Source organism: Balaenoptera borealis (genome assembly GCF_965194805.1).
Source record: "Balaenoptera borealis genome assembly, chromosome: 17".
Classification (NCBI taxonomy): Eukaryota; Metazoa; Chordata; class Mammalia; order Artiodactyla; family Balaenopteridae; genus Balaenoptera; species Balaenoptera borealis.
In genome coordinates, this window is record NC_138876.1 from 50,288,913 (window position 1) to 50,315,186 (window position 26,274).

Genomic DNA, 26,274 nt, shown 5'->3' on the forward strand with positions numbered 1-26,274 from the left:
TGTATATCTTCTTTGGAGAAATGTCTATTTACGTCTTCTGCCAATTTTTGGATTGGGTTGTTTGTTTTTTTGATATTGAGCTGCATGAGCTGCTTGTATATTTTGGAGATTAATCCTTTGTCAATTGCTTCGTTTGCAAATATTTTCTCCCATTCTAAGCGTTGTCTTTTTTATGGTTTCCTTTGCTGTTCAAAAGCTTTTAACTTTAATTAGGTCCCATTTGTTTATTTTTGTTTTTATTTCCATTTCTCTGAGAGGTGGATCAAAAAGGATCTCCAGCAGCACTTTTGAAGTTGCATACCCCCTTCCCTTTCTCTAGGTATAATGCTCTTTCTACCCGGAAGTATCTTCCTTACAGATTTCTTCCTAATTCGATAACTGAAACCTTGTGGTTGGTCACACTAGTGGGAGTCTATAATTGCTTATTTGAATGATCATGATCCATATTCCTTCCTAAGAGATCAAAGCACATTGAGACTTAGGTAAAGTTTTCTTCTCCTTCAAGTTTAACAAATTTACTGGTGTAGAGTTCATAATATTCCTGTATTAAGCTTTTAATGTCTGTATAATATATAGTGATGTCTCTTTTGTTCTTTTCAGAGATTTGTGTTCTTTTTTTTTTTGCTTGATCAATCTAGTTAGAGGTTTCTCAATTCTGTTCTAAAAATTTTTTTTAATGTTTAGTTTCATTGATTTTCTCTATTTTTTGTCTTTTTTCTATTTCATTGATTTTCACTCTTTATTTCCTACCTTCTACTTACTTTGTGTTTAATTTGCTCTTATTTTTCTAACACCTGTAGATGGAAACTTAGATCATTGATTTTAAACCTGTCTTCTTTTCTAATATTAGAATTTAAAACTATATGTTTCTCTCTGTGCACTGCATTAGCTGCATGTGACAACTTTGGATATTTGTGTTATTATTCAATACAAAATATGTTTTAATCTCCTTGTGCTTTCTTCATTTACATGTGGATTAGCTATTTAATTTCCCAATAGAAGTTCTCTGTCTATCCAAAGATATAACAGCTAGTTAGTTACCAGTTCTTTGTTACTGCTTTCTAAATTAATTGCACTATGGTGAGAGATGTATTTAGTAAGAATTTCAGTCTTTTGAAATTTTTTGCAACTTGTTTTATCACAAGCATATGGTTGGTCTGTTTGTGTTATATATGCACTTAAAAATAAAGTGTATTATGCAGTTTGTGGGTATAGGTGTTCTATAAATGTCAGTTAGGTCAGTGGTTAATAATACTATTGAAATCTTTAATATACTAATTTTTTTTCTCTTTGACCAGTTACTGAAAGATGCATATTAAAATCTCCAGCTGTAGTTGTGGATTTGTCTGTTTCTCCCTTTAGTTCTGTCCATTTTTACTTCATATATCTTTAAGTTTTATTGAGATATAAATTAGTTTAAGGTATACAACATAATGATTTGATATATGTACATATTGTGAAATGATTACCACAAGTTTCGTTAACCTCGATCACCTCACATATTTACAAATTTTTATTCTCTCTTGTGATGAGAACTTTTAAGATCACATCTTAAAGATTACCAGCTTTTAAATATACAATACAGTATTGTTAAAGGTAGTCAAGATGCTGTGCATTCAATACCCAGAACCTGTTTATCTTATAACTGGAAGTTTGTTGTACCTTTTGACCACCCTGATCCATTTTCCCTACCCCCCTGCCTCAGGCAACCACCAATGTATTCTCTGTTTCCATAAGTTGGGTTTTTTTAGATTCCACATGAGTGAGGTCATACAATATTTGCCTTTCTCTGCCATTTTAGTATAATGGCCTCAAAGTTCATCCATGTTGTAACAGATAACAGGATTTCCTTCTTTTTTATGGCTGGGTAATATCCCATTGTGTATATATACCACATTTTCTTTATTTGCCCATTGATGGGCACCTAAGTTATTTCCATGTCTTGGCTATTGTAAATAATGCTTCAGTGAAACAGGTGCATATATTCCTCTGAGATAGTGATTTTCTTTCCTTCAGACATATAGCCAGAAGTGGAATTGCTGGGTCATATGATGTATTTTTTAAAAACTTTTTGAGGAACTTTCATACTGTTTTCCATAGTAGCTACACCAATTTACATCCCCACTAACAGTGCACAAGTGTTCCCTTTTCCCCACATCCTAGCCAACACTTGTTATCTCTTATCTTTTTGATGACAGCCATTCTAATAGCTGTGAGATACTTTTGATTTGATTTCCCTGATGGTTAGTGATGTTGACCACTTTTTCATGTACTTGTTGGCTACCTGTATGTCATTGGATAAATGTCTATTCAGTTTCTCTGTCCGTTTGTTAATTGGATTGTTTGATTTTTGCTATTGAGTTATTTATATATTTTAGATATTAATCCCTTATCAGATATATGGTTTGCATATATTGCATATATTTTCTCCCATTCCATAGGTTGCCATTTCATTTTGTTGATGATTTCCTTTGACATGCAAAAGCTTTTTAGTTTGATGTAGTCCCACTTGTTTATTTTTCTTTTATTGGCTTTGCCTTTGTTGTCAAATCCAAAAAAAAAAAAATCATTGCCAAGACCTATGTCAAGGAATTTACCTCCTATGGTTTCTTCTAGGAATTTTATGCTTTCAGGTCTCACAGTCCAGTTTTTAATATATTTTGCCTTGATTTTTGTATATGGTATAAGATAATGGTCCAGTTTCAGTTTTTTACATTTGGCTGTCCAGTTTTCCTAGCAACATTTATTAAAGAAACTGTCCTTTCCCCATTTTATATTCATGGATCCTTTGTCAAAAATTAATTGACTGTAAATGCATGGCTTTAAATCTGGGCTCTCTATTATGTTCGGTCTATGTGTTTTTGTTTTTTTGTTTTTTTTTGGTCTATGTGTATTTTTATGCCAATACTGTACTGTTTTGATTGATATAGCTTTGTAATATACTTTGATATCAGGAAGTGTGATGCCTCTAGCTTTGCTCTTCTTTCTAAAGACTCCTTTGGCTTTTTAAGTTTTTTGTGGTTCCATACAAATTTTACAATTATTTGTTCTATTTTTGTGAAAAATGCCACTGGAATTTTGATAAGGATTGCACTGAATCTGTACACTGCTTTGGGTAGGATGGATATTTTAACAATATCAACTATTTCAGTCCCTGAGCTGGCTTAATTAATGCTGGCTTCATAAAACAAGGTTGGAAGTGTTCTCTTGTCTTCAGATTTTTGGACTCACTTGAGAAGGATGGGTATTAATTATTCCTTAAATGTTTTGTAGAATTCACCAGTTAAGACATTTAGTCCTGGACTTTTCATTGTTGGGAGATTTTTGATTATTGATTCAATCTCCTTAGTACTAATTGTAATTGTGTATCACAGCAGGGTATTGAAATCCCCTACTGTTATTGTATTGCTGTCTCTTTCTTCCTTCAAGTCTGTTAATATTTGCTTATGTGTTTAGGTGCTACTGTGTTGGGTGCGTAAATATATATGTTTGCTATATCCTCTTGTTGGATTGACCCTTAGTATTGTATAATGACCTTCTTTGCCTTGTATTATACTCTGGATAGAAGTCTATTTTGTCTGATAAAAGCATAGCTACTTCTGCTTTCTTTTCATTTTCATTTACATGGAGTGTCTTTTGCCATCTCTTCACTTTCAGTCTGTGTGTATCCTTAAAGCTAAAGTGAGTCTCTTGTAGGCAGCATATAGTTTGGTTTGTTTGTTTGTTTATCCATTCAGGCATTTTACGTCTTCTGATTGGAGAATTTGGTCCATTTACACTTAAAGTAGCTATTGATAGTGTGAACTTACTATTGCCATTTTGTTGTTTTCTGACTAATTTCTGTAAATTGTTTTCTAATTCATTTGTTCCTTCTTGTTCTCTTCCTTTGTGATTTGATGATTTTTTGTAGTGGTATGTTTAGATTCCTTTATCTTTTGTGTATGTACTGTAGGTTTTTGCTTTGTGGTTTCCATGAGGCTTACATAAAACATCTTATAGTTATAACAGTCTATTTTAAACTGATAACAACTTTGAATGCATACTAAGCTCTGCATTTTTACTCTTCCCACCCCCATGTTTTATGTTTTTGATGTCACAATTTACATCTTTTTACCTTATGTAACCATTAATAAATTATTGTAGCTATAATAATTTTTTTCTACTTTTGTCTTTTAACCTTTATACTAGATTTTTAAGTGATTTACTCATCACCATTACATTATTCTAAATTTAACTATATTTACCTTTGCCAGGGATTATATTTTCATATGTTTTTCTGTTACTAATTAGCATCTTTCTTTTCAGCTTGAAGTCCCTTTAACATTTCTTGTAAGGCCAGTTGAGTGGTGATGAACTCCTTTAGCTATTGCTGTCTGGAAAATCTCTCCTTTGATTCAGAAGGACAGAACAATTCAGAACGTTGCTAGGTGGAGTATTCTTGGTTGGCAAGTTTTGTTTTTTGGGTTTTTTTTTTTTTTTCCTCAGCAATTTGATTATATCATTACATTCCCTTTTGGCCTGCCATGTTTATGTTGACTATTCACTTTGTTCATGCATTGTTCTGACCTCAGCAGTCATCTTTATGGCTATGAATCTGATCTCTTTATTAGCTAACTAAATCACTTATCTCCATCACTCCTCTGCTTCTGGGTTTTTATCTTTTTCTTCTGTTTGGAACATATTCCTATGTTTCTTCATTTGCCTTGACTCTCTGTGTTGGTTTCTGTGTATTAGATAACATAGCCATCTCTCCCAGTATTGACAGAGTGGTCTCATGTAGGAGATAAAGCTTATCATTCAGTCAGGCCCTAGCTCTTAGTTGTCTCTCAAATCTTTGTGATCATCAAAGCCACCAAATTTGTTCTTAGTGGCTTCCAGTAGTTGAGGATGTGCCAAGTTCTGTAAATGTCCTAAAGGGGAAGAACTCAGCACTTAGATGAAGGCTGATTAAAAGCTGGACCCTCAGCAGCTTTTTAAAGCATTCAAGTAGATCTCTTTCATAGAACTGTGGCTGGGAGTTTCTGTCTCCCTTCTGCACTGGGCCCAGGTGGGGATAGCCAGTTAAGAACTATTTCCTTTTTGCTACAATGCTATGTGATCCATAAATACAAACTCCTTCCAGTGAGATATTGGTGATTTGGATTTGGCTACAGGGATAATGCAGATACAGCAGGCGCTGGCTTCCCTGATCCTTGGGTAGGATTGAAACTGAGTGGGGCCTGGACACAGAGGCATCCTTTGGTCCACCATTTCTTATAGGCAAGACTCCAGCCTCCATGACCTTCCCTGAGTTCCAAAGGGTGGATTTGAACAGTTGCTAATCAAGGGAGGAGCAGCCAAGAAACCACCTGAGGCAAGATTAAAGGGACCAGAAAAGCTCATCAAGATTAAGAGACCACCTGAGACAAGATTAAGGGAGTGCAAGCCCTGCTCACATCCTTATCTTGTCAGAGAACCCACCTTTGAACCACTGTTATAAAACCTCCACGAAATCCTCTGGGGTTAAGACACATAGTTTTTCGAGGCAGATGCCCGGTGTGTCTCCCTTTGCCTGGCAAAGGAATAAAGCCATCCTCTTCTACTTCACCCAAAACTCTGTCTCCAGGATTTGGTTCGGCACTGCTGTACAGAGAGGCCGAGGTTTTGGTAACAGGATGTCAGTCTCTACCTAGATGTAAGCTAAATTAGAAGTCTGACCTTAAGGCTGCAGGTTTTAAGATACGTGAATAGGCTTCTTTCATGGAAAGACTAGGAAAAGGGAATTTCTGTCTGCTGCCTCTGCATTGATCCCTGTGGGATAACTGGTCAAGAACTGTTTATTTGCTACATCCCTGTTGAACTTGTGAACCCAAGCTCTGCTGACCACCAGAGCCAGAGTATCAAGGAGTATATCCTCTGAGTGGCAGCCACAAAACCTAGGGCACCCGACATGTGCACAAGCTTCTTTCGGGGTGACATCAGAGTAACCTGGAGTGGGGCAGAGGGGTAATGCAAAACATGACAGCTGCTGGTTTCTGGAGAGGGTAGCAGTCTGTCCCTACATGTGTGCCAAATTAGAAAACTGACCCTCAGGCTGCAGCTTTTAAGTTATGCAAATAAGCCTCTTTTCGGGGAAGACTAGGAGATAGGCTTTTTTTAGGCGTTTTTGTCTGCTGCCTCTGTGCTGAGCCCTGATGGGATAGTCACAGCAAGTCCAAGCCAGTTAAGAACTGTTTCCTTTTTGCTATAGTCCTGTGCGTCTTGTGTACACAAGTCTCACTGGCTTTCAGAGATAGATGTTTGGGGGGCGTATCCCTCAGATGGAAGTCTTAAAGTTGGGGTGCTTGATGTTGGGTCCAAACCCTTAACTTCTCAGGGAGGAGTTGGGAGTTCTTTCCTAATTGTCACTGCCAGAGGTGGGTTTTCTGGCAAGAGAGTTTCGCACCCTCTCCTACTGCTTTTTGATTTTTTTTTTCTAATTCACTGGATATATAGGTATAATTTAGCTAATTTCTGGATTTCTTTCAGAGGGAAGTGTTCTGTGTGTAGCTGCAGATTCAATGTGTCCACTGGAGGAGGTGAATTCAGGAGCCTCCTCTGTTGCCATCTTGGACCAGAATTTTGCTTTATATATCTTGAAACTCAGAAATTAGATGCATATATTTTAAATTTTGGTATGTCTTCTGGATTTACTAAATCTTTTTTTTAATGAAATCCTTCTTTATCTCTAGTAATAGTTTATCTTGAAGTCTTTCTCTTCAGTGTTTGTATGCTATGTCGTTTTACTTATAATCTATCAGTATCTATATTTTCATGAGTCTCTTGTAAACACCACATTACTGAAGTTCTTTTTATCCAGTATGATGATAATTGCATTTAAACTGGTGGTACTTAATCCACTTATGATTTTTTATATGGTTGGGTTGAAGTCTGTCATCATGATTTTTTCTCCTTGCCACATCTATTCTTTCCTTTTTTCTCCATTTCTGTCTTCCTTTTTAATCAAATATTTTGTGGGGGGGGGGAGTGACCAAGATGGTGGAGTAGGAAGGCCCTGAGCTCACCTTCCATTGGCATACCAAAATTACATCTATTTCCAGAGCAACTATTGAGAATGACCTGAAGGCTAGCAGAAAAGATACTCCACAACTGAACATATAAAGAAGGAACTACAATGAAACAGGTAGGATGGGCAGAGATGTGGTATAGTCAAGACCCACATTCTTGAGTAGGTGACCCACAAACAGGAGGATAATCACAACTGCAAAGGTTCCCCTTGCACACTGAGGGGTCCAAGACCCACATTGGGGCTCCCCAGCCCAGGGGTCCTGCACCAGGAAGATGAGCCTCCAGAACATCTGACTTTGCAGGCCAGCAGGGCTTGTCTATGGAGGGCTGGAGGACTGTAGGAAACAGAGACTTCTCTCTTAAAGGGCACATGCAAAATATCACACACTCTGACCACTAGCACAGAGGCAGTAATTTGAAAGGAGCCTGGGTCAGACTCACTTGCTGATATTGGAGAGACTCCTAGAGAAGTAGGAAGAAACAACTTCCCCGGAGGACTTAGACACTAGCAGCAGCCATTTTGGGGAGTTCATTGTACCACAAGGACACTGATGCTGCCAAGTGCCATTTTGGAGTCCTCTCTAGCTTATTAGCACTGGAGGCTTACCTGCGCACCAGCCAGTTTGTGCCAGTGCCAGGATCCTCCAGGACAAGCAGCCAGCTGTGTGGGGACCCAGACTTGCCTGCTAGCAGGATGGCATCAGCCCTGGGACGTTCCTGGCCTTAGCCAACCAAGCAAGGGGCCAGCTCCACCTACCTGCATGCCCACAGTAGTTGGCCTTGCCACAACAGAAGAGCCCACATGGGTGGCACCCCTAGAGGATATAGCTCTAGTGACCAGAGGGGAATGTGTTGCTGTGCCCCATAGGACATCTCCTTCATAAGGCCACTTCTCCAAGATCAGGAAATGTAACCAACCTAAAACAGAAATGAAAACAGACAAACTGTGGTGACAGAGGAATATGTTTCAAATGAAGAAATAAGATAAAACCCCAGAAGAAGAACTAAGCAAAATGGAGATAAGCGATCTACCCAGTAAAGAGTTCAGGGCAACAATCATAAAGATGCTCAATGAACTCAGGAGAAGAATGGATGAACACAATGAGAAGTTTAACAGAAAAAAGAAGAACCAAACAGTTGGAGAATACAATAACCGAAAAAAAAAAAAAATGCACTAGAAGGAATCAACAGAATAGATGATATGGAGGCACGAATCAGGGAACTGGAAGAGTAGAGCACATCATGCAAGCTGAGGAGAAAAATGAAAAAAGAATTTTTAAAAATAAGGACAGTTTAAGACACCTCTGAGACAAAATTAAGCCTACTAACATTCATATTATAGGAGTCTGAGAAGGAGAAGAGTAAGAGAAAGGAGCAGAGATCATATTTGAAGATGTCATAACTGAAAACTTCCCTAACCTGGGAAAAGAAACAGACAACCAGGTCCAGGAAGAACAGAGAGTCCCAAGCAAAATCAACCCAAAGAGGTTAACACCAAGACACATTATAATTAAAATGGTAAAAATTAAAGAGAGGGAGAGAGAGAATCTCAAAACAACAAGGGAAAAGCAACTAGTTACTTACAAGGAAATGCCCATAAGATAAGCAATCATCAGCTGACTTCCATCAGAAACTTTGCAGGCCACAAGGGAGTGTCACAATGTTTAAAGTGATGAAAAAATCTACAATCAAGAATACTCTGCCGCAAGGCTATCATTCAGATACATATGACAGAGAAATAGTTTTACAGACAAGCAAAAGCTAAAAGAGTTTAGCGCCACTAAACTGGCTTTACAAGAAATGTTAAAGGAACTCTAAATGGAAAAGAAAAGACCGTAATTAGAAACAGGAAAATTTCTAAAAGTACTAAAATCATCTATATCCATAATAAGTTGTTAAGGGATACATAAAAATATATATAGATGTATAGATATAGATATATACACACCTCACAGTAAGCACAAACAAAAAAACCTATAATAGATACCCAAAAAAGAGAAAGGAATCCAAACATAACACTCAAAATTGTCATCAAATCACAAGGAAAGAGTGCAAAAGAAGAAAGGAACAAAAAGGAACTACAAAAACAACCCCAAAATAATTAACAAAATTGTAATAACTACGTACCTATCAATAATGACTTTAAATGTAAATGGACTAAAAGCGCCAGTGAAAAGACATAGAGTGGCTGAATGGCTAAACAAACAAGACCTATATATCCTGCCTACAAGAGATTCACTTCGGCTCTAAAGACATACACAGAATGAAAGTGAGGGGATGGAAAAGGTTATTCCATGCAAATGGGAATGAAAAGAAAAACTGGGGTGGCAATACTAATTTCAAACAAAATAGATTTTAAAATAAAGACTGTAACAAGAGACAAAGTAGAATATTACATAATAATAAAGGGATCACTACAAAAAGGAGATATAACAATTATAAATATATGTGAACACAACGTAGGAGCACCTAAATACATAAAGCAAATATTAATAAAGATAAACGGATACTGAAGCCCCTGTGCCTAGGGCCCATGCTCCGCAACAAGAAAAGCCACCGCAATGAGAAGCCCGCTTGCCACAACTAGAGAAAGCCTGTGTGCAGCAACAAAGACCCAACACAGCCAAAAAAAAAAAAAAAAAAAATTCTAAAAAAGTACTTCCCTGGTGGTGTGGTGGTTAAGAATCCACCTACCAATGCAGGGGACACGGGTTCGAGCCCTGGTCTGGGACGATCCCACACGCTGCAGAGCAACTAAGTCCATGTGCCACAACTACTGAGCCTGCACTCTAGAGCCCACGAGCCACAACTACTGAGCCCATGTGCCACAACTACTGAAGCCCATGCGCCTAGAGCCTGTGCTCCACAACAAAGACAAGCCACCACAATGAGAAGCCCACACAGTGCAATGAAGAGTAGCCCCCACTTGCCGCAACTAGAGAAAGCCCGCACACAGCAATGAAGACCCAATGCAGCCATAAATAAATAAATAAATAAATTTATATATTAAAAAAAGATAAATGGAGAACACAATAATAGTAGGGTACTTTAACATCTCACTTACATCAAGGGACATCATCCAAAGAGAAAGTCAATTATGAAACACTGACCTTAAATTACACATTAGTCAGATAGCCTTAATGGATATATTTAGAACATTCCACCCAAAAGCAACAGAGTACATATTCTTTTCCAAGTGCATATGGAACAATCTCTAGGGTAGAACACATGCGAGAACAGAAAACAAGTCTTAATAAAATCATAATTAAGGTTTTCTAACCTTAACGGTATGAGACTAGAAATCAACTATAAGAAAAACAAACCAACCCTGCAAAACACACAAACACGTGGAGACTGAAAAAGCAATGGGTAAAAAAAAAAAGAAAAAAGCAAAGAGGAAATTTAAAAATACCTAGAGACAAATCAAAATGGAAACACAATGATTCAAAATGTATGGGAAAGCAGTTCTATAGCAATACTCACCTTCCTCAAGAAACAAGAAAAATCTCAAATAACCTAATCTTACACCTAAAGAAGTAGAAAAAAAGCAATCCTCTTCCCCAAGTTTCATAGAAGGAAAGAAGTAGTAAAGATCAGAGCAGGAATAAATGAAATAGAGACTAAAAAAACCAAAATAAATATCAATGAAATTAAGAGCTGGTTCTTTAAAAAGATAAACAAAATTGATAAACCTCTGGCCATATTTATCAAGAAAGAAAAAAGAGAGGGCTCAAATAAAATAAAAAATGAAAGAGAAGGAGTTAAAACTGGCACTACAGAAATACAAAGGATCATAAGAGATTACTATAAACATTTATGTGCCAATAAAATGGACAATCTAGCAGAAATGGATAAATTCCTAGAAATGTACAATCACCCAAGATTGTATCAGGAAGAAATAGAAAATATGAACAGACCAATTACCAGTAATTAAATTGAATCAGCAATAATAATAATAATAAAGTTCTAACAAAAGTCCAGGACCAGGCGGCTTCACAGGTGAATTCTACAAAATATTTAAAGAATATTTAAACTATTCCAAAAAATTGAAGATGGGGACTTCCCTGGTGGTCCAGTGGTTAAGACTCCACACTCCCAATGCAGGGCACATGGGTTTGATCCTTGGTCAGGGAACTAAGATCCCACATACCACACAGTGCAGCCAAAAATAAATAAAACAAAAAGTTGAAGATGAAGGAACACTTCTGCATTCATTCTAAGAGGCCAACATCACTATGATACTCAAACCAGAGGCTCCACAGGGGGAAAAAAAAAAATTGAGGACAATATCAATGACAAACATAAATGCAAAAATCATCAACCAAATATTAGCAAACCAAATTCAACAATACATTGAAAGGATTATACCCCATGATTCAGTGGAATTTATCCCAAGGATGCAAGAATGGTTTGGTATCAGTCAATGTGATATACCAGGTTAACAAACTGAAGGATAAAAACCATATGATTATCTCAATAAATGCAGAAAAAGTTTTGACAAAATTTAACATCCATTTGTGACAGAAACTCTCCATAAAGCAAGTATAGAAGAAACATACCTCAACATAATAAAGGCCATATATGACAAGCCAACAGCTAACATCATACTCAAAGGTGAAAAGCTGAAAGCATTCCCTCTAAGTTCAGGAACATGACAAAGATGCTCATTCTCACCACTTTTATTCAACATATTATTGGAAGTCTTAGCCACAGCAATCAGACAAGAAAAAGAAAAGGAATCCAAGTTGGAAAGGAATAAGTACAACTGTCACTGTAGATGACATGATAGTATATTTAGAAAATCCTAAAGATACCACCAAAAAAAAACTATTAGAACTACTTAATGAATTCAATAATATTGCAGGATACAAAATTAATATATAGAAATCTGTTGCATAGATTTCTTTTTTTAATTAATTACTGATGAAAGAAATTGAAGATGATACAAGCAAATGGAATTATATACCATGCTCGTAGATTGGAAAAGTTAATATTGTCAAAATAACCATACCACCCAGAGCAATCTACAGATTCAATGCAATCCCTATCAAATACCAATGGCATTTTTCACAGAATTAGACCAATAATTTAAAAATCTGTATGGAAACACAAAAGACCTCACATAGCCAAAATAATCTTGAGAAAGTACAAGGCTGGAGGAAGTATTATGCTCCCTGATTTCAAACTATACTATGAAGCTACAGTGATCAAAAATTTTATGGTACTGGAACAAAATAGAGAGCCCAGAAATGAGCTCATATTTCTATGGTCAATTAATCTATAACAAAGGAGGGAAGAATATACAATGGGGAAAATATAGCCTCTTCAATAAATGGTGTTGGGAAAACTGGACAGCTATGTGCAAAGGAATCAAGCTGGACTACTTTCTCCCACCATATACCAAAATCAACTCAAAATGGATTCCAAACTTAATAACACTTGAAACCATAAAAACCCCAGAAGAAAATACAGGTAGTATGCTCTTTAACATTAGTCTTTCCAATATCTTTTGGTGGAGATATGTATCCTCAGGCAAGAGAAACAAAAGTAAACATAAACAAATGGGACTACATCAAACTAAAAAGCTTTGGCACAGCAAAGGAAACTGTTAACAAAATGAAAAATTTCTACTGAATTGGGAGAAGATATATTTGATAAGGGGTTAATATCCAAAATATACAAAGAACTCTTAAAACCCAACTTCAAAAAAACAAACCAATTGAAATAGGGGTAGAGGACCTCAAAAAGACATTTTTCCAAAAGACATACAGATGCCCAACAGACATATGAAAAGATGCTTAACATCACTAATCATCAGAGAAATGCAATCAAAACCACAATATCACCTCACATCTGTGTCAGAAGGCTGTCATCAAGACAAGTAACCAGTGTTGGTGAGCGTGTGGAGGAAGGGAACCCTCTTGCACTGTTGGTGGGAATGTAAATTGGTACAACCACCATGGAAAACAGCATGGAGTTTCCTCAAAAAACTAAAAATGGAACTACCATACAATCCAGCAATTCCACATCTGGGTATTTTTCCAACAAGAACACTAATTCAGTTAGATATATGCACCCTTATATTCCTTGCAGCATTATTTACAATAGCCAAGATATGGAAGCAACCTGTGTCTATGGTGTGTGTGTGTGTGTGTGTATACACACACACACACACACACACACACACACACACACACACACACACACATATATATAAAACTCAGTCATAAAAAAGAATGAAATCTTGCCATTTGTGACAACATGGATGGACCTAGAGGGTATTTTGCTACATGAAATAAGTCAGGGAGAGAAAGAAAAATACCATATGGTTTCACTTATATGTGGGACCTAAAAAACAAATGAACATACATTATAAAACAGATAGATTCCTAGATGCAGAGAACAAACAGGTCATTCTTACAGTGCAGGGGGCTGGGGGATGAGTGAAATAAGTGAGGGAGATTAAGAGGTACAAACTTCCAGTTGCAAAATAGAGTCATGGGGATGAAATGGACAGCATTGGGAATATAATCAATAATATTATAATACCTTTGTATGATGACAGATGGTAACTAGACTTATCGTGCTTATCATTTTGTAATATACAGAAAAATCAAATCACTATGTTGTGCACCTGGGAAAAAATAAAAAATTTAAAATGTTTTTTGGTATTCTACTTTACTGCCTCTATTGGGTTTACAGCCACACCTTATAAAATTTTCTAGTTGCTGTAAGGAATACATTTATTGCAGTTTACCTTAAATAACATACCACTTCCAGTGTAATATATACATTTTATAAATGTGTACTTCCATTCATCCCATTACTTATAATTATCACATATTTTACTTCTACATGTCCTAAGTCTTAGCTCTTAATTTCTGCTTTAAATTTTCTTCTGGTTAAACACTGTCATTTTCCTTTTAATAATAGTCAATTAGATTTTAAATAATTTAAGGAATTAGAAAAATAATTTAAAATTTTCATTTCTGGAATTTCCTTCCTTCATGTAGATATATGTTTCACCAGATGTCACTACCTTCAATGTGAAGAACCTCCTTTAAGATTTCTCGTAGTGCATATCTCCTGGTATCGAATTTTTTCAGTTTTCATTATAGGATATTTGGATATAGAATTTTAGTTTGACACCCTTTTTTAAACTTCAGCACTTTAAAGACATTGTTCCACTGTCTTCTTGATTACATTTTTCTGGTAAGTTGTTTATTCTTCTTATTGTTCACTGCTATGTGTCAAACTCTGACTGCTTTTTAAAATTTCTCATCTTTTTCAGCAATTGACCAGTTTCTTTTATCCTGTTTGCGGCTTGAGTTTCCTGGATCTGTGAGTTTTTATTTTTTAAATCAAATTTGTAAATTTTTTAATCTTTATTTTTCCATATATATTTTTCTGCTCCAGTCACTCTTCCTCTCCTTCTGGATCCAACTATACAGGTTAGACAACTTGTTATTTATCTCATATGTCAGGTTTTTTTTCTTTTTTTAAATCCTTTTGCTATGCTTTAGTTTGAGTAGTTCCAATTAACCTATCAAGTTCATTGATCTTTTCTTCTACAGTGTCTTGTATATTTTTATGCCCATCTAGTGAATTTTTCATTTAAGAATGTATTTTTCAGTTGTAGAATATATGGGTTTGTCTGTTTTTATTTGTTTTTTGTTTTTGTTGTTCTGAGACTCACCACCTACTCCCTCAATGTAAACCTTTTTCATTAATATTTTAAACATTTATATAGTAGCTTTTAAAGTGCTGTCTGCTATTTGTAACATCTGTGTCAACTCTGGATCTATTTTGATGGCTTTTTTCTCGTTATGTCACATTTTCTTGTCTTAACACCTAATAATTTTTTATTGCATATTGCATATTGTGGATGCTGTGATGTTGCTAAGGATCTGGATTTTGTTGTCTTCCTTTAGAGAGTGTCCAGTTCTGTGGTGGCAGGCAGTTAATTTACTGGCAAATATGTGTGATCCTGTTGAGGACTGGTTTTAGAGTAATGCGGATTTATAGTAACTGTATTCCCAAGGGTTGGCCTGTTTGGGGTCTCACCTGAATGCCTGGCTTTTTTTTCTTTCTTTCTTTCACTTTAAAAAAAGGTAAAGTTGAACAAAGTTCACATACTGACTGCTTAAAACACAGAGTCATGACTAAATCTTATTTTTATTGTATTATTTTCAAAACCCCAAAGAGGTTCTGCTTTTTAATCATTCTTTCAAGAGCTCGGCTTTTGAGGGATGAAGGAGATGCCCACATCATGGTATGACTAGTCAAAATATTTAGTGCTTTCCTCCCTCCCTGAATAGGTAGTTGATACTGACAAATAATGAAAGATTTGGAATTATGGGACTGAAATTGATCAACTTAAGAGTACAAGAGTATATTACATCAGAGAAAAAGCTTTAATGTTACATGCAACATAGGACAGCTAGGTCTGAGGGAGAACTAAGAAACGTGAGGTTACTAAAAATGAAATTATTCACCAGGTTTATTTAGGGCCTTTAGGGCCCTTCTGAAGTTTTATTTTCCTTGAAGTCATTTTGTGTGTGTATGTGAATACTCTCATTGCAAAAATGCTATTGGTCGGGTAAAAGCAAACTTTTGAGACACAAGGGGATGTCAACAGTTTTTATCCTTCCCTAGAAACCATCTTTATGACAATGTCATTTTCAATTTAGAATCGACATTAAGAAAAACATCCAATCCAACTAATTCAGAGCTCAAAACAACAAACAAGAAAGTGCTCAATCAAGTGCATGAAAGGATGTTATACCGTATCAATAGGTGTGAAACTAATTTGAAAAAGTTACCATTATAAAAACTGGGTATGTCATTTCTAAAATCAAGTTAATCATACATGACAGTTTTCAAGAGTGTAAGAATTCATCTGAAACAGCTAGTTGTAGATGTCTATTCCAAACAATTCTATTTTAAGGTGAATTATGATTCTGTAAGCACATAACATTGCAATAACATGAACAGAAAAATACTTTTAGTCCATTTTTTAATACTAAAAAAAAAAATAATAATAATAGAGGGACTTCCCTGGTGGCACAGTTGTTAAGAATCCACCTGCCAATACTAGGGACACGGGTTTGATTCCTGGTCTGGGAAGATCCCACATGCCACAGAGCAACTGATCCTGTGTGCCACAACTACTGAGCCTGCGCTCTAGAGCCCACGAGCCGTAACTACTGAAGCCCGTGCACCTAGAGCCTGTGCTCCGCAACAAGAGAAGCCACAGCAATGAGAAGCCCACGCACTGCAATGAAGAGTAGCCCCCACTCACTGCAATTAGAGAAAGCCCGTGCGCAGCAACGAAGACCCAATGCAGCCATAAATAAATAAATAAATAAATAAATAAATAAATAAATAAATAAATAAATAAATAAATAAAAAAAATAGAAATAGGCTTTGAATAAACACATTCCAGGTGAAATAAATTTTACCAAAAAAAAAAAAAAAAGAGTAACAGAGAGAAAAAGACTTGAGAAATTCAATTTGCCATGGAGAACTTCACAAGTAACACTTTTCTTGTCTAATACTAAATTTCTGGGGATTTGCATGAAAACACAAGACATTAAGCACACCTAAATATAAATCAAGATAGAACATATAATTCAATAAATAACCAAAGGATTAAATGCTATGTCATCTCCAATGAACAAATTTCAAAGTAATCATCTTGAGAATAGAAAAGACAGGTTTTAACTTTTTCAATTTTAACGTTTAATAATTCTGGTAATACTCAAAAAGTATTGCAATATTGTAAGTACTTATGCCCAAATATCTTAAGTTTCAGTGACAGAAATTAACTCAGTGTTCACAAAGGAATAAATAGTTCCATTCAAAATTTATTGAACTGCAAATTAGTTTAAGTATTATGCTAGTTAACTAGAGAATATATCTCTAAAAAATATCTCAGCAGGTCCCTGGATGTCTCAGTATATGCCAACATTATTGGACTGTTTAAATTAGAAGCTGAAACTATGAATTACCTGTCAAGGTTTCAACAATAAAAAATTTTAAAAGCCCATCATATTTGTTAATAAATTAGATTTATACAATTGATGATTTCAAAATAAATAAAACCTGAGTAGTATATGCCCTCTTTTTCCACCCACCCTCAGCATCTATACCTTTACATCCCATTTTCTTTTAGACCAGTGTGTCTCAAGCTTTAATAAGCATACATATTCCTTGAGGATCTCATTAAGATGCAATTTCTGATTCAGTAAGTCTGTTGTGGGTCCTGAGAGTCTACCTTTCTAACAAGCCACAAATGAAGCTGATGCTATCTTTGAACCACCCTTTGAGCAGCAAGGTGACCCAATATATAAAGTGAAGGAAACCTCTGGCCTAATGACTGTGGTTTTATAGATTCAATGCTGTTATATTTTGTAATCAAACATAAATAACCAACAATGATCACAAAAAATAAGTCTTGGAAGAAAAGAATGTTTTAGTTAAGTGAGAACTTAAAGTATACAAAATTGGCAGTGTTTCTATTTGTCTGACAATTGACACCTTTGATACATTATAATGTAATCAGGACACCAAATTCTGGTAACTTTAAAAAATAGTTACTATAGCTTGAGGCTCTTCCAGTTAATTCAAGTTCAGAAAATTCAAGCCAGTACACTGTAAAACCACTATTAAAAATCTTTAATGGTAAAGTGTTCATATAAATTACTTGTAAACCTGCTCTAAGCTATCCCATCTCCTCCTCCTCTTTCAACAAATAAATGCTGCTTTTTTTTCTTCTGTCTTGTAGCTAAACAGCGTGTAACACCCAGTGCCCCTCCCTTTAAAAATCGAACAAAATTGTCTCCAACCAAAGGACCCAATGCAAAAAGGTTGGCTTCTTTAACACACTCATATGTATATGCGTCTATTTCCACAGGATTACCCTTACATGTGATTGGCTGGCTTGAGTTGTGGCCCAGGTAACAACCTTGCTCCTTCAGAAAGGACAGATTGGGATGAGAACCTATCAACACTACTGCTGCAGAGAGCTTAAATATTTTCTTCAATCCAGAGATATTTTGAAGAATGCATTTCATGTCCGACTTAAAGGAAAGCACATGGTGCTCAGGAAAACTGGTATAATCAGATAAAAGATTTGAGTCTAAAGAATATGACTGAGTACACATCATATGATAGACTTTATGGTATTCTGGATAAAGCTTTTTGGGAAGCTGTTTGAAAATTAAGCTTGGATCAGTTACTCGTCTGCGAAATACATGAATCACAGGGACATTATTGTTGTAAGCACACAGTACTGCATCAGCTGCGGTAAGCCCAGAACCTACAATTAACACTGGATCCACTTTGCCACACAACTTTCCTTTGCTTATAGCGGCTCCAAATTCAGGCATTGAATGAAACACAAAAGGAAAATCTTCCCCATCAATTTCCAAACGGCCAGGAGAATCCAATGTTCCAGTTGCCAGAGCTACATTTTCAGCAAAGAGACAGAAAGGAATATGGGAACCATCTCCTATTCGCTGATAACCCCTGATTTCCCAGTTTCTCTTGGTAAATTTTGACTTCTCTATCTGTAAATGCTGTGTTGAAATATCTCTGTCTTGACCATCATTATCAACTTGATCTCTATAGAGTCTTGATACAGAGGTAATGTAAGTATTCTCTCTGAAATTCTTCTGAAGACCCATGACTTTTACATAATGTTTATAGTAGCGAGCTATTTCCTCTGGCATAACTCGATCCCCTTTTAGGTTCCTATAAAAAGAAAAGGAAAAATATTATATGAGGATAATACTTTTAGTTTCCATGATTAGTACTTCTCCATCTAGTGAACTGTTATATCTTTTTAATTCCTCTGGACTGTCTCAGCTAAAGCTAACCATACACTTTACCATAACACTTACCATAACACTTTACATAACACTTACCATAACACTTTACAAAGAAAGAAAGCCTTTCCTTTTCTTTAAAAATGTTAATAAATTAGTTTATCAATGGAGGAAGTCCCATGAGGGTAGAGACTGTATTTAATGCATCTTTGTTTCCCCAATGCCTTGTATAAGTATCTGTTCAGATTAGCTGCCTTTATCAATAAACTTTTATTAAATAAATGGATTAAAATGTGGATATCTGAAAATTAGACTATTTTAGTCTATCTCACAATTGTAATCTAAATAATTCAGTCTATAGCTATACTATTCAGTCTGTATTCTATTTAACTGTAGACTGAATTGTTTAGATTACAACCATTGAGATATTACAGGTCTGACTGCAATACATATACTTCTCAAAGATAATATCTAGACACGATTTTTAATAAGTTGCTTTCTGTTTTCCTAATGACCAAAAATAATTCAGATCAGTCTTTTGCTGAACAAAATCATATTTAAGTAGATAACAATTCTCTCTCTGTGTTTCCTACTCATAAAGAGATCTATAAATATAAGCTGCTCTTTATGAAAAAAGCACGTTAATATATTTTTTATTTTCCACCTGAAATTTAAAGCAATGGGCGTTAGTATCCTTAAACAATGCCCCAATTAGAAGTAAGTAGAAATAAAAACACCAAATCAGGGAATTCCCTGGTGGTCCCGTGGTAAGGACTCCGTGCTTTCACTGCTAAGGGCCCGGGTTCGATCCCTGGTTGGGGACCTAAGATCCCATAAGCCACGCAGTGGGGCCAAGAAAACCCAGAAAAAACACCAAATCATTTCACATAATTCAGTGTAACTTGTAGCTGGAAGAAGTTCAAAGTTTAATGACTATAATAATTAAGATTTAGAATGTATTAAGTCTCAATTTGTACAGAAACCCTATGTAATAGTTACTATTATTATTATCTTCATTTTGCAAACTAGGAAATTGATAGCTAGTTTGTTATTTGACCAAGGTCATAACATTAGAAGTTACAGAGTCAGGATTTAAACCCTGCCAATCTCTAGAGGTCTAAGAGTCTTAACACTATGCAAGGGCAGGAACTAAAGCTAATATTTATCACAAGATTCATTTTCACATATTAAACACACAATATGCTCAATTTAGAAGGATGAACACTATGGTATGTAAATCATAAAGCTCTCTTTCCCTTTCTTACCCACATCATAAAGGGAAAAATATGTTGAGCAATTTCACTTTCTTACTTATGAAAATCAAGAACTTGTACGATTTGCCTGATTTTGCAACTTAACATTTCAAACCCACATAAAATTCCTTTCTAAACACCCAAAAGTCATATTTGAAAGGTTTAAATTTACTCTGGTCTAAATTTACTTTCCTTAAATCTTCTTAAATTAAGGATAATTACTGTAGATTAACATGGTTTCTATCTAGCAGAAAGTAAAGCATTCAAACATTACAGCCCTGTTCTAACAAAGGTTGAGTAACTTCCTGCTTTAATTTATTGTTTCTGGCAGCAGTCAAATTAGAGTAGATTCTGTGTATTAGTAGTTACTATCTATAGGAATGAAAATGGCTTGAAAATGATAGGGCTTTTCATATTTCTCTTTTTAAATTTTGGGTTCTTTCTCCCAAATAAATACAAAATAAACTTTTATTCTTTCAAGTTGAGATTTTCATATTTTCTTTTTTTAAAAATTAATTTTCATTGAAGTATAGTTTTTTTTACAATGTTGTGTTAGGAGATTTTCATATTTTAGTATTCTTATTAAATATTTACCTCTACAGCCAAGTAGGCAATCACATCACGGATTCTATTTTATTCCATCATTCTAAATTATTCATTATATATATTCTGGTTTCTCTTCAGATCATATAAATCTTAAGCCTTTTAAAATTATTCATTATATATACTCTTCTACTCTGAAAAGTCAAATACTTTAGGTATGTATACATGAGATATGCATACATGAAGTTATATATCCATTCATAAAAATAAGTTATATATATCCACTCATAAAAATAAGTAAATAAGGAAAGGATATGTAGGTGGACAAGAAAGTAACAAAACAGAGTGGTTTAACAGGAGAGTGGGATAAAACTATGATTAACAGTCTGTAGACAAGCCCTTACTTCTGTGTGCTTAGTTTTATAAAATCTCTAAATAGAAACTAACTCATAACCACTGTTGCAAAGAGGTTTGATTTGAAAGACACATGCATTAATATTATTCATCTAAGACAGGATCACAACTAGTTTGAGATTGGCTGACAGACTCCCATTGTACACCAAAATTTTAATAGTTTGATCTTTACCTTCGTTTGCTAGATACCCAATCTTTAAATTTAAGTCCAGGTAGCTCCATCCAATTTCCAAAGCTGATTGTCAACATCGAGCCTTCCATATTCTATTTGAATAAAAAATGTACAATCAAAAAACATATTTTATCAGTAGCAAGGGTTTTTTTCTTTTTTGTTTTTTTTTTTTTAACCAAAGCCATCTCATTTACTATAATTAAGTCTGGAAAAGGAGAGCTCAAAGAAGTCCTAAATGGTTGTGTAAATCACCTCTGGAAATTTATTCCAATTAACTTTCAAATATTTTCAACACTTGGTAGTTTCTATACTCCTTCTTTCATGTAATTATACATTTATAAATCAGATTTACAATATCACCCAATGCCTATAATCAACATAATTAGATGCAGAATATCGTGTTAGAGGAGCAAATCAGTATTTTCATTTTAAACAAAAGGGGACAAGTTCATTCATTTCTAACACTTTAAATGTCTTTGCATTTTAATACTATTAACAAATTATTTTAAATGGGCAGCAAAATAGCTTCCCCCCCCCCAATCAATTATGATTGTGAAGTCTAAGCTGGTTTCAATACAGCAGGCATCGCTTTCTAAAACTAGGGATATAAGTAAGTGGTTGCCTGATTAAGAACAGACTCACTGCTGAGGCTAATGCTGCCTTTAAGGAAGTGAGCCCCTTCAAGCTTGCCCTACTTCTGCTTTGCTCAGTACAAAGCAAGAAAAGCCCAAGGGCCAAAAGCACCTTTCCCAATGACCTCAACGATCGCTTTCAACCAACTCTTTTAGGCTATGCCTTCTTTTATCTGAACCCTTCTTGCCCTGTTTCTACACAGCCCAGTATTGGGAATGGGACTTGTTATTATTATTATTATTGGCCAACATTTACAGAGCACTTACTATGTGCTATGGCTTATAAAGTCATATTATTTGTGACAGTACACGATCACCACAGGAAGAGAATGCAGCAAGTTGCCACTGCTTTGAAGCAGGCTGGGCCTGATACTAGGATTAGAACCAAGTTTCAGGTATATATCGCTTTAGCACTGATTCAAATATGGTTTTAGTAATCAAGGCTTATCCATACTTTAACTTTCCTAAATGTAAGTGGGAGAAATGCAGTAACAGAGATTAAATATTGCCTGCACATTTTTCTAAGCAGAAAATATATATGTACAATAAAACCTCAGGAATTTATAGAAGGTTCTCTAAAAACTTAAAAAATGTATTATGGCTTTTTCAATAAATGCAGTTTTATTAAGAATGCTACTTATTAATAAAGCAAATATAAACATGTAAGCTAAAAGGCACAGATATTTTGATAGTTGCTATCCATTACCATAAAGGTAATTGAGATGAAAAAGTCAGCGACATAGTTAACCTATAAAGTCCCCAAATACTCTGAAACAATCGTTTGATAAATGTAAACAACTTTTAGCCATATAACGTTGCACTAATATAGGAATATCCAACCGAAGTTTATACTAAAGATTTGATATTTAAAGTTAAAATTCCCATGAAGTCTTTATTTCATAACATAGCAAAAATTATTTAACATTTATTTGTACAAGTGAGCACTCGCCACACACTAGACACTGTACTAACTGCTAAGGACACAGGAGTGAAGAAAAATTATTAGTTGCTGCCCGCTAATTAAATATGCTGGATCTTTATGTTGACAGTCCTCTGGTTTAACCTCTGCTATGGACTGAATTGTATCACCCCCCAAATCCACATGCTGAAACCCTAACCCTCCAATGTTATGGCATTTGGAGATGGGGCCTTTGGAAGGTAATTAGGGCTAGATGAGGTCATGAGGCTGATGCCCTCATAACAGGATTAGTGGTTTTACAAGAAGAGAGTTCACACTCTCTTTGCTACATAAGGATATGCAAGAAAGCAGCTGTCTGCAAGCCAGAAAAAGAGCCCTCACCATAAACTGAATCATCTGGCACCTTGATCTTGGATTTTCCAGCCTTCAAAGTGTGAATCTGTTGTTTAAGACACTCAGTCTATGGTATTTTATTTTAGCAGCCCAAGCAGACTAATACAATTTTTTTTCTTTTACATGTTTCATTTAAGATCTTGAAAATGTAGGGAAATAATACATATTAGAATGAAATACTGTGTGAGATTTTGTAAACTCTACAATGAATAAATGAATTAAAAATGTTTTACTATGCAAAACATCTTGAAATATTTTCTGTATAATTCTTAGAGAAACATTTATTCTAAGACACTATCACTAATCAAATTTGGCTTAATTTCTACTAGTAATTAATTCATATTTATCCGAACACATTAAAATTCTCAGATAAAGATGTGGTAATCATCATATATAACATTATATCATAATGTTTAAGAATCAAAATGGTCTTATCAAGATGACGTATAATAATTCACATTCACTAAAATGCTAAGGAAAATATACTCACATGCCAAGCTCCACCAGGCGGACCTTTACCAAGAACTAAGTGAGGGATATAATGATGCTGTTCTAATTTCCAATGCAAAATGGATGGATAATCATACCCAAAGTCAGCATCTGGATGAAGAAGTGCGTCGAAAAGTACTGCAACAGGATTGGATGATCGACCCTCAAGGCCCTCAGACAAATACTCTAAGTCCTGAATGAATTTTTTTTTCAAAAAGAAAGAAAAAAGGCAGATGGAGTTTGGAAAAACAAACAAAAAAACTCCAGCTAACATAATAATAGTGAAGACCATTATTGTAATCCAGCATTTCCCATAGAGTGTGCTACAAAACACTGACGTTCCTTGAGATCTTAATAGATTCTCTGGTCAAATAAGTATGGGAAAAGGTTGGGTTTCAAAAAGCTAATCAGATCGTTTTACTACAAAACTTGAAGATGACTTTAATATGCTAGTATGCCTTACTATGTCTACCATGACACTCTAATAATAAAAAGCAGCATTTCCCAAACTTACCAGAGCATAGAGCACCTATTAAACTCCATCAGGAAATAATTTGGGAAATTCTGCTCTAATTAATTCAGGAAAATAAATGGAAGCAACTCAGCAGAATATATTTACAAATCTAAAATTAAAATGTTAGAAGGTGTTATTTAGAAGAAAATGTTTTCTGCTAAGAAGTACAATGCTTATATAGTAGAAAACTAACCTTGCCTCAGTATAAAAAAATTTAAAACATCAACATGTGAAAAATAATACCTGATCAACAATGGAAAGATGTCTCGCTTCTTCTAATTTGCTATGTAAGATTGTGTTTGGATGTATTGCTTCTGATGATAAATATGGTCTGTAGCCTGACAGCATATAAGAAAGGCAGATTCCTGAGGGTCCATTTCCTATTTAAAAAAAAAAGGTGGAGAGGGGTGTATCTTGCATCTTAATACTCATGTTCTTTGGCTTTTCTGTTTCACAGATGGTTTTTCTCCTTCACCAATTCTTCTTTCTCTAAACTCTCAAAGACAAGTATTCACAAGAGAAGATTTTTGTCTTCCCTCCTGTTTTCTTTTGGGAGTCTCACCTACTCAAAGCTTCAACTCTCTATGCTACTAACCCTCAAAATTAGATATCTAGGCTGACCTCTTACCCCCAAAATATATCCCAAATTTCCATATGCCACTTCTTCACCTGACTGAACCACTAATAACTTAATCACAATGTGTTCAAAAGCAAATTCATGAGTTCTTCCGTTTTGGTGCCCCTCCTTTAAACCTTATTCCTTTGCTGGTATGATACTTACCAGCAAAATCCTAAGTTAATCAGGTTCTGGTTTAAACGTATTTTGTCACCTATATCCATTCAGTTGTCTTTGTTATTCTCACTCATATATTCTCACTCAAAAGACAAAAATCTCTTCTTGTTCCTCTTCAAGATTCACCTACTTCAAATCATTTCACATTCTACATTCAAATGAGTTTTCATAACAGAGTTCTCATTATGTTACCCACGCTATGTTACCCACTCTACCCAAAGTCCTTCATTGCTTGTTTCTTCTATCCAGTGTTCTCCATGTTCTGGTCTCAACCATCTTTCAAGTCCCACCTCCTAATAACGTCCCTCCTGTATTTCTATATCCTTTACCCAAAACCAAACTGGATTTTTTGTTGTTGTTGAACTCCAACAACTACTTTGATTTCTGTAGTTCTTTTAGTCTGGGTTGCCACTTCTCTATTATATCCATCTACCAAAAATTTAATCTATCTGGGACAACTGTAAGCCATCAGAAAAATATCCTGTTCCTTGTCTAATATTTTGCCCCAAATAAAATAAGCTCATAGATGTAAACATGAAAAGTAACATCATAATATTAGGAAAGAGGTTAATATTTCTACTTATAATGCTGTAGTAAGAAGCCTTTAAATACAACACAAAACTCAGAAGACAGAAAGGAAAATAAACCATTTGACTTCATAAATTTTTTTTTTAAATGGCAAATACTGGGAGTTAAGATCTGAGGCAAAGAGCTAACTTCCTTGAATCAAAAAGAAAGAGACAAAACTAAAGAAAAATCATAATACCAACAGAAATAGAAAAAAAATCTGAGAAAATCCAACACCTATTCATGTAAAAACTCTCAACAAACAACAGAGGGGAAATTCCTTAACTTGATAAAGAGTATCGACAAAAATCCTACAGCTAACATCATAATTAATGGTGAGAAATTAGGGGGTTTTTTCCCTATAAGATCAAGAAGAGGATGTCTCTTCTCACCATTCCTACTCATCACACACCTTAATGGAAATCCTAGCTAATGCACTAAGACCAGAAAAGGAAATTAAATGTATACAGATTGGGAAAGAAGAAACAAAACTGTCTTTATTTGTAAATGCCATGATTATCTATGTCAAAAGTCCCAAAGAACTGACCAAAAAAACTCCTGGAAGTAATAAGCAATTATGTTGCATGATACAAGGTTAATATATATGTCAATTGCTTTCCTACAGACCAGTAATGAACAAGTGGAATGTGAAATTAAATACACAACATCACTTATATTTGCAAGAAATACTTGGGTATAAGTCTAACAAA

At 35.1% G+C, this 26,274-nt stretch overlaps 1 protein-coding gene across 9 annotated transcripts in view; it reads right to left on the reverse strand.

The window, feature by feature from the left end:
* The window catches only part of OSGIN2 (oxidative stress induced growth inhibitor family member 2), a 42,270-nt gene that overhangs the window by 3,975 nt on the left and 12,021 nt on the right, over positions 1-26,274 (reverse strand). For 7 of the 9 annotated variants that reach the window (XM_082363492.1, XM_082363487.1, XM_082363488.1 and 4 more), the window contains 4 exons: positions 24,448-24,584; positions 23,692-23,883; positions 21,258-21,349; positions 739-18,801 (listed from right to left, as the gene is read on the reverse strand). In XM_082363492.1, coding sequence (XP_082219618.1) covers positions 17,766-18,801; positions 21,258-21,349; positions 23,692-23,883; positions 24,448-24,552 — 1,425 coding nt within the window. In that variant the 5' untranslated portion in view covers positions 24,553-24,584 and the 3' untranslated portion in view covers positions 739-17,765. Of the gene's footprint in view, positions 1-738; positions 18,802-21,257; positions 21,350-23,189; positions 23,341-23,691; positions 23,884-24,447; positions 24,585-26,274 lie in introns of those variants that run through there. The other 2 variants (XR_014236377.1, XM_082363493.1) reach the window with 2 other exon arrangements.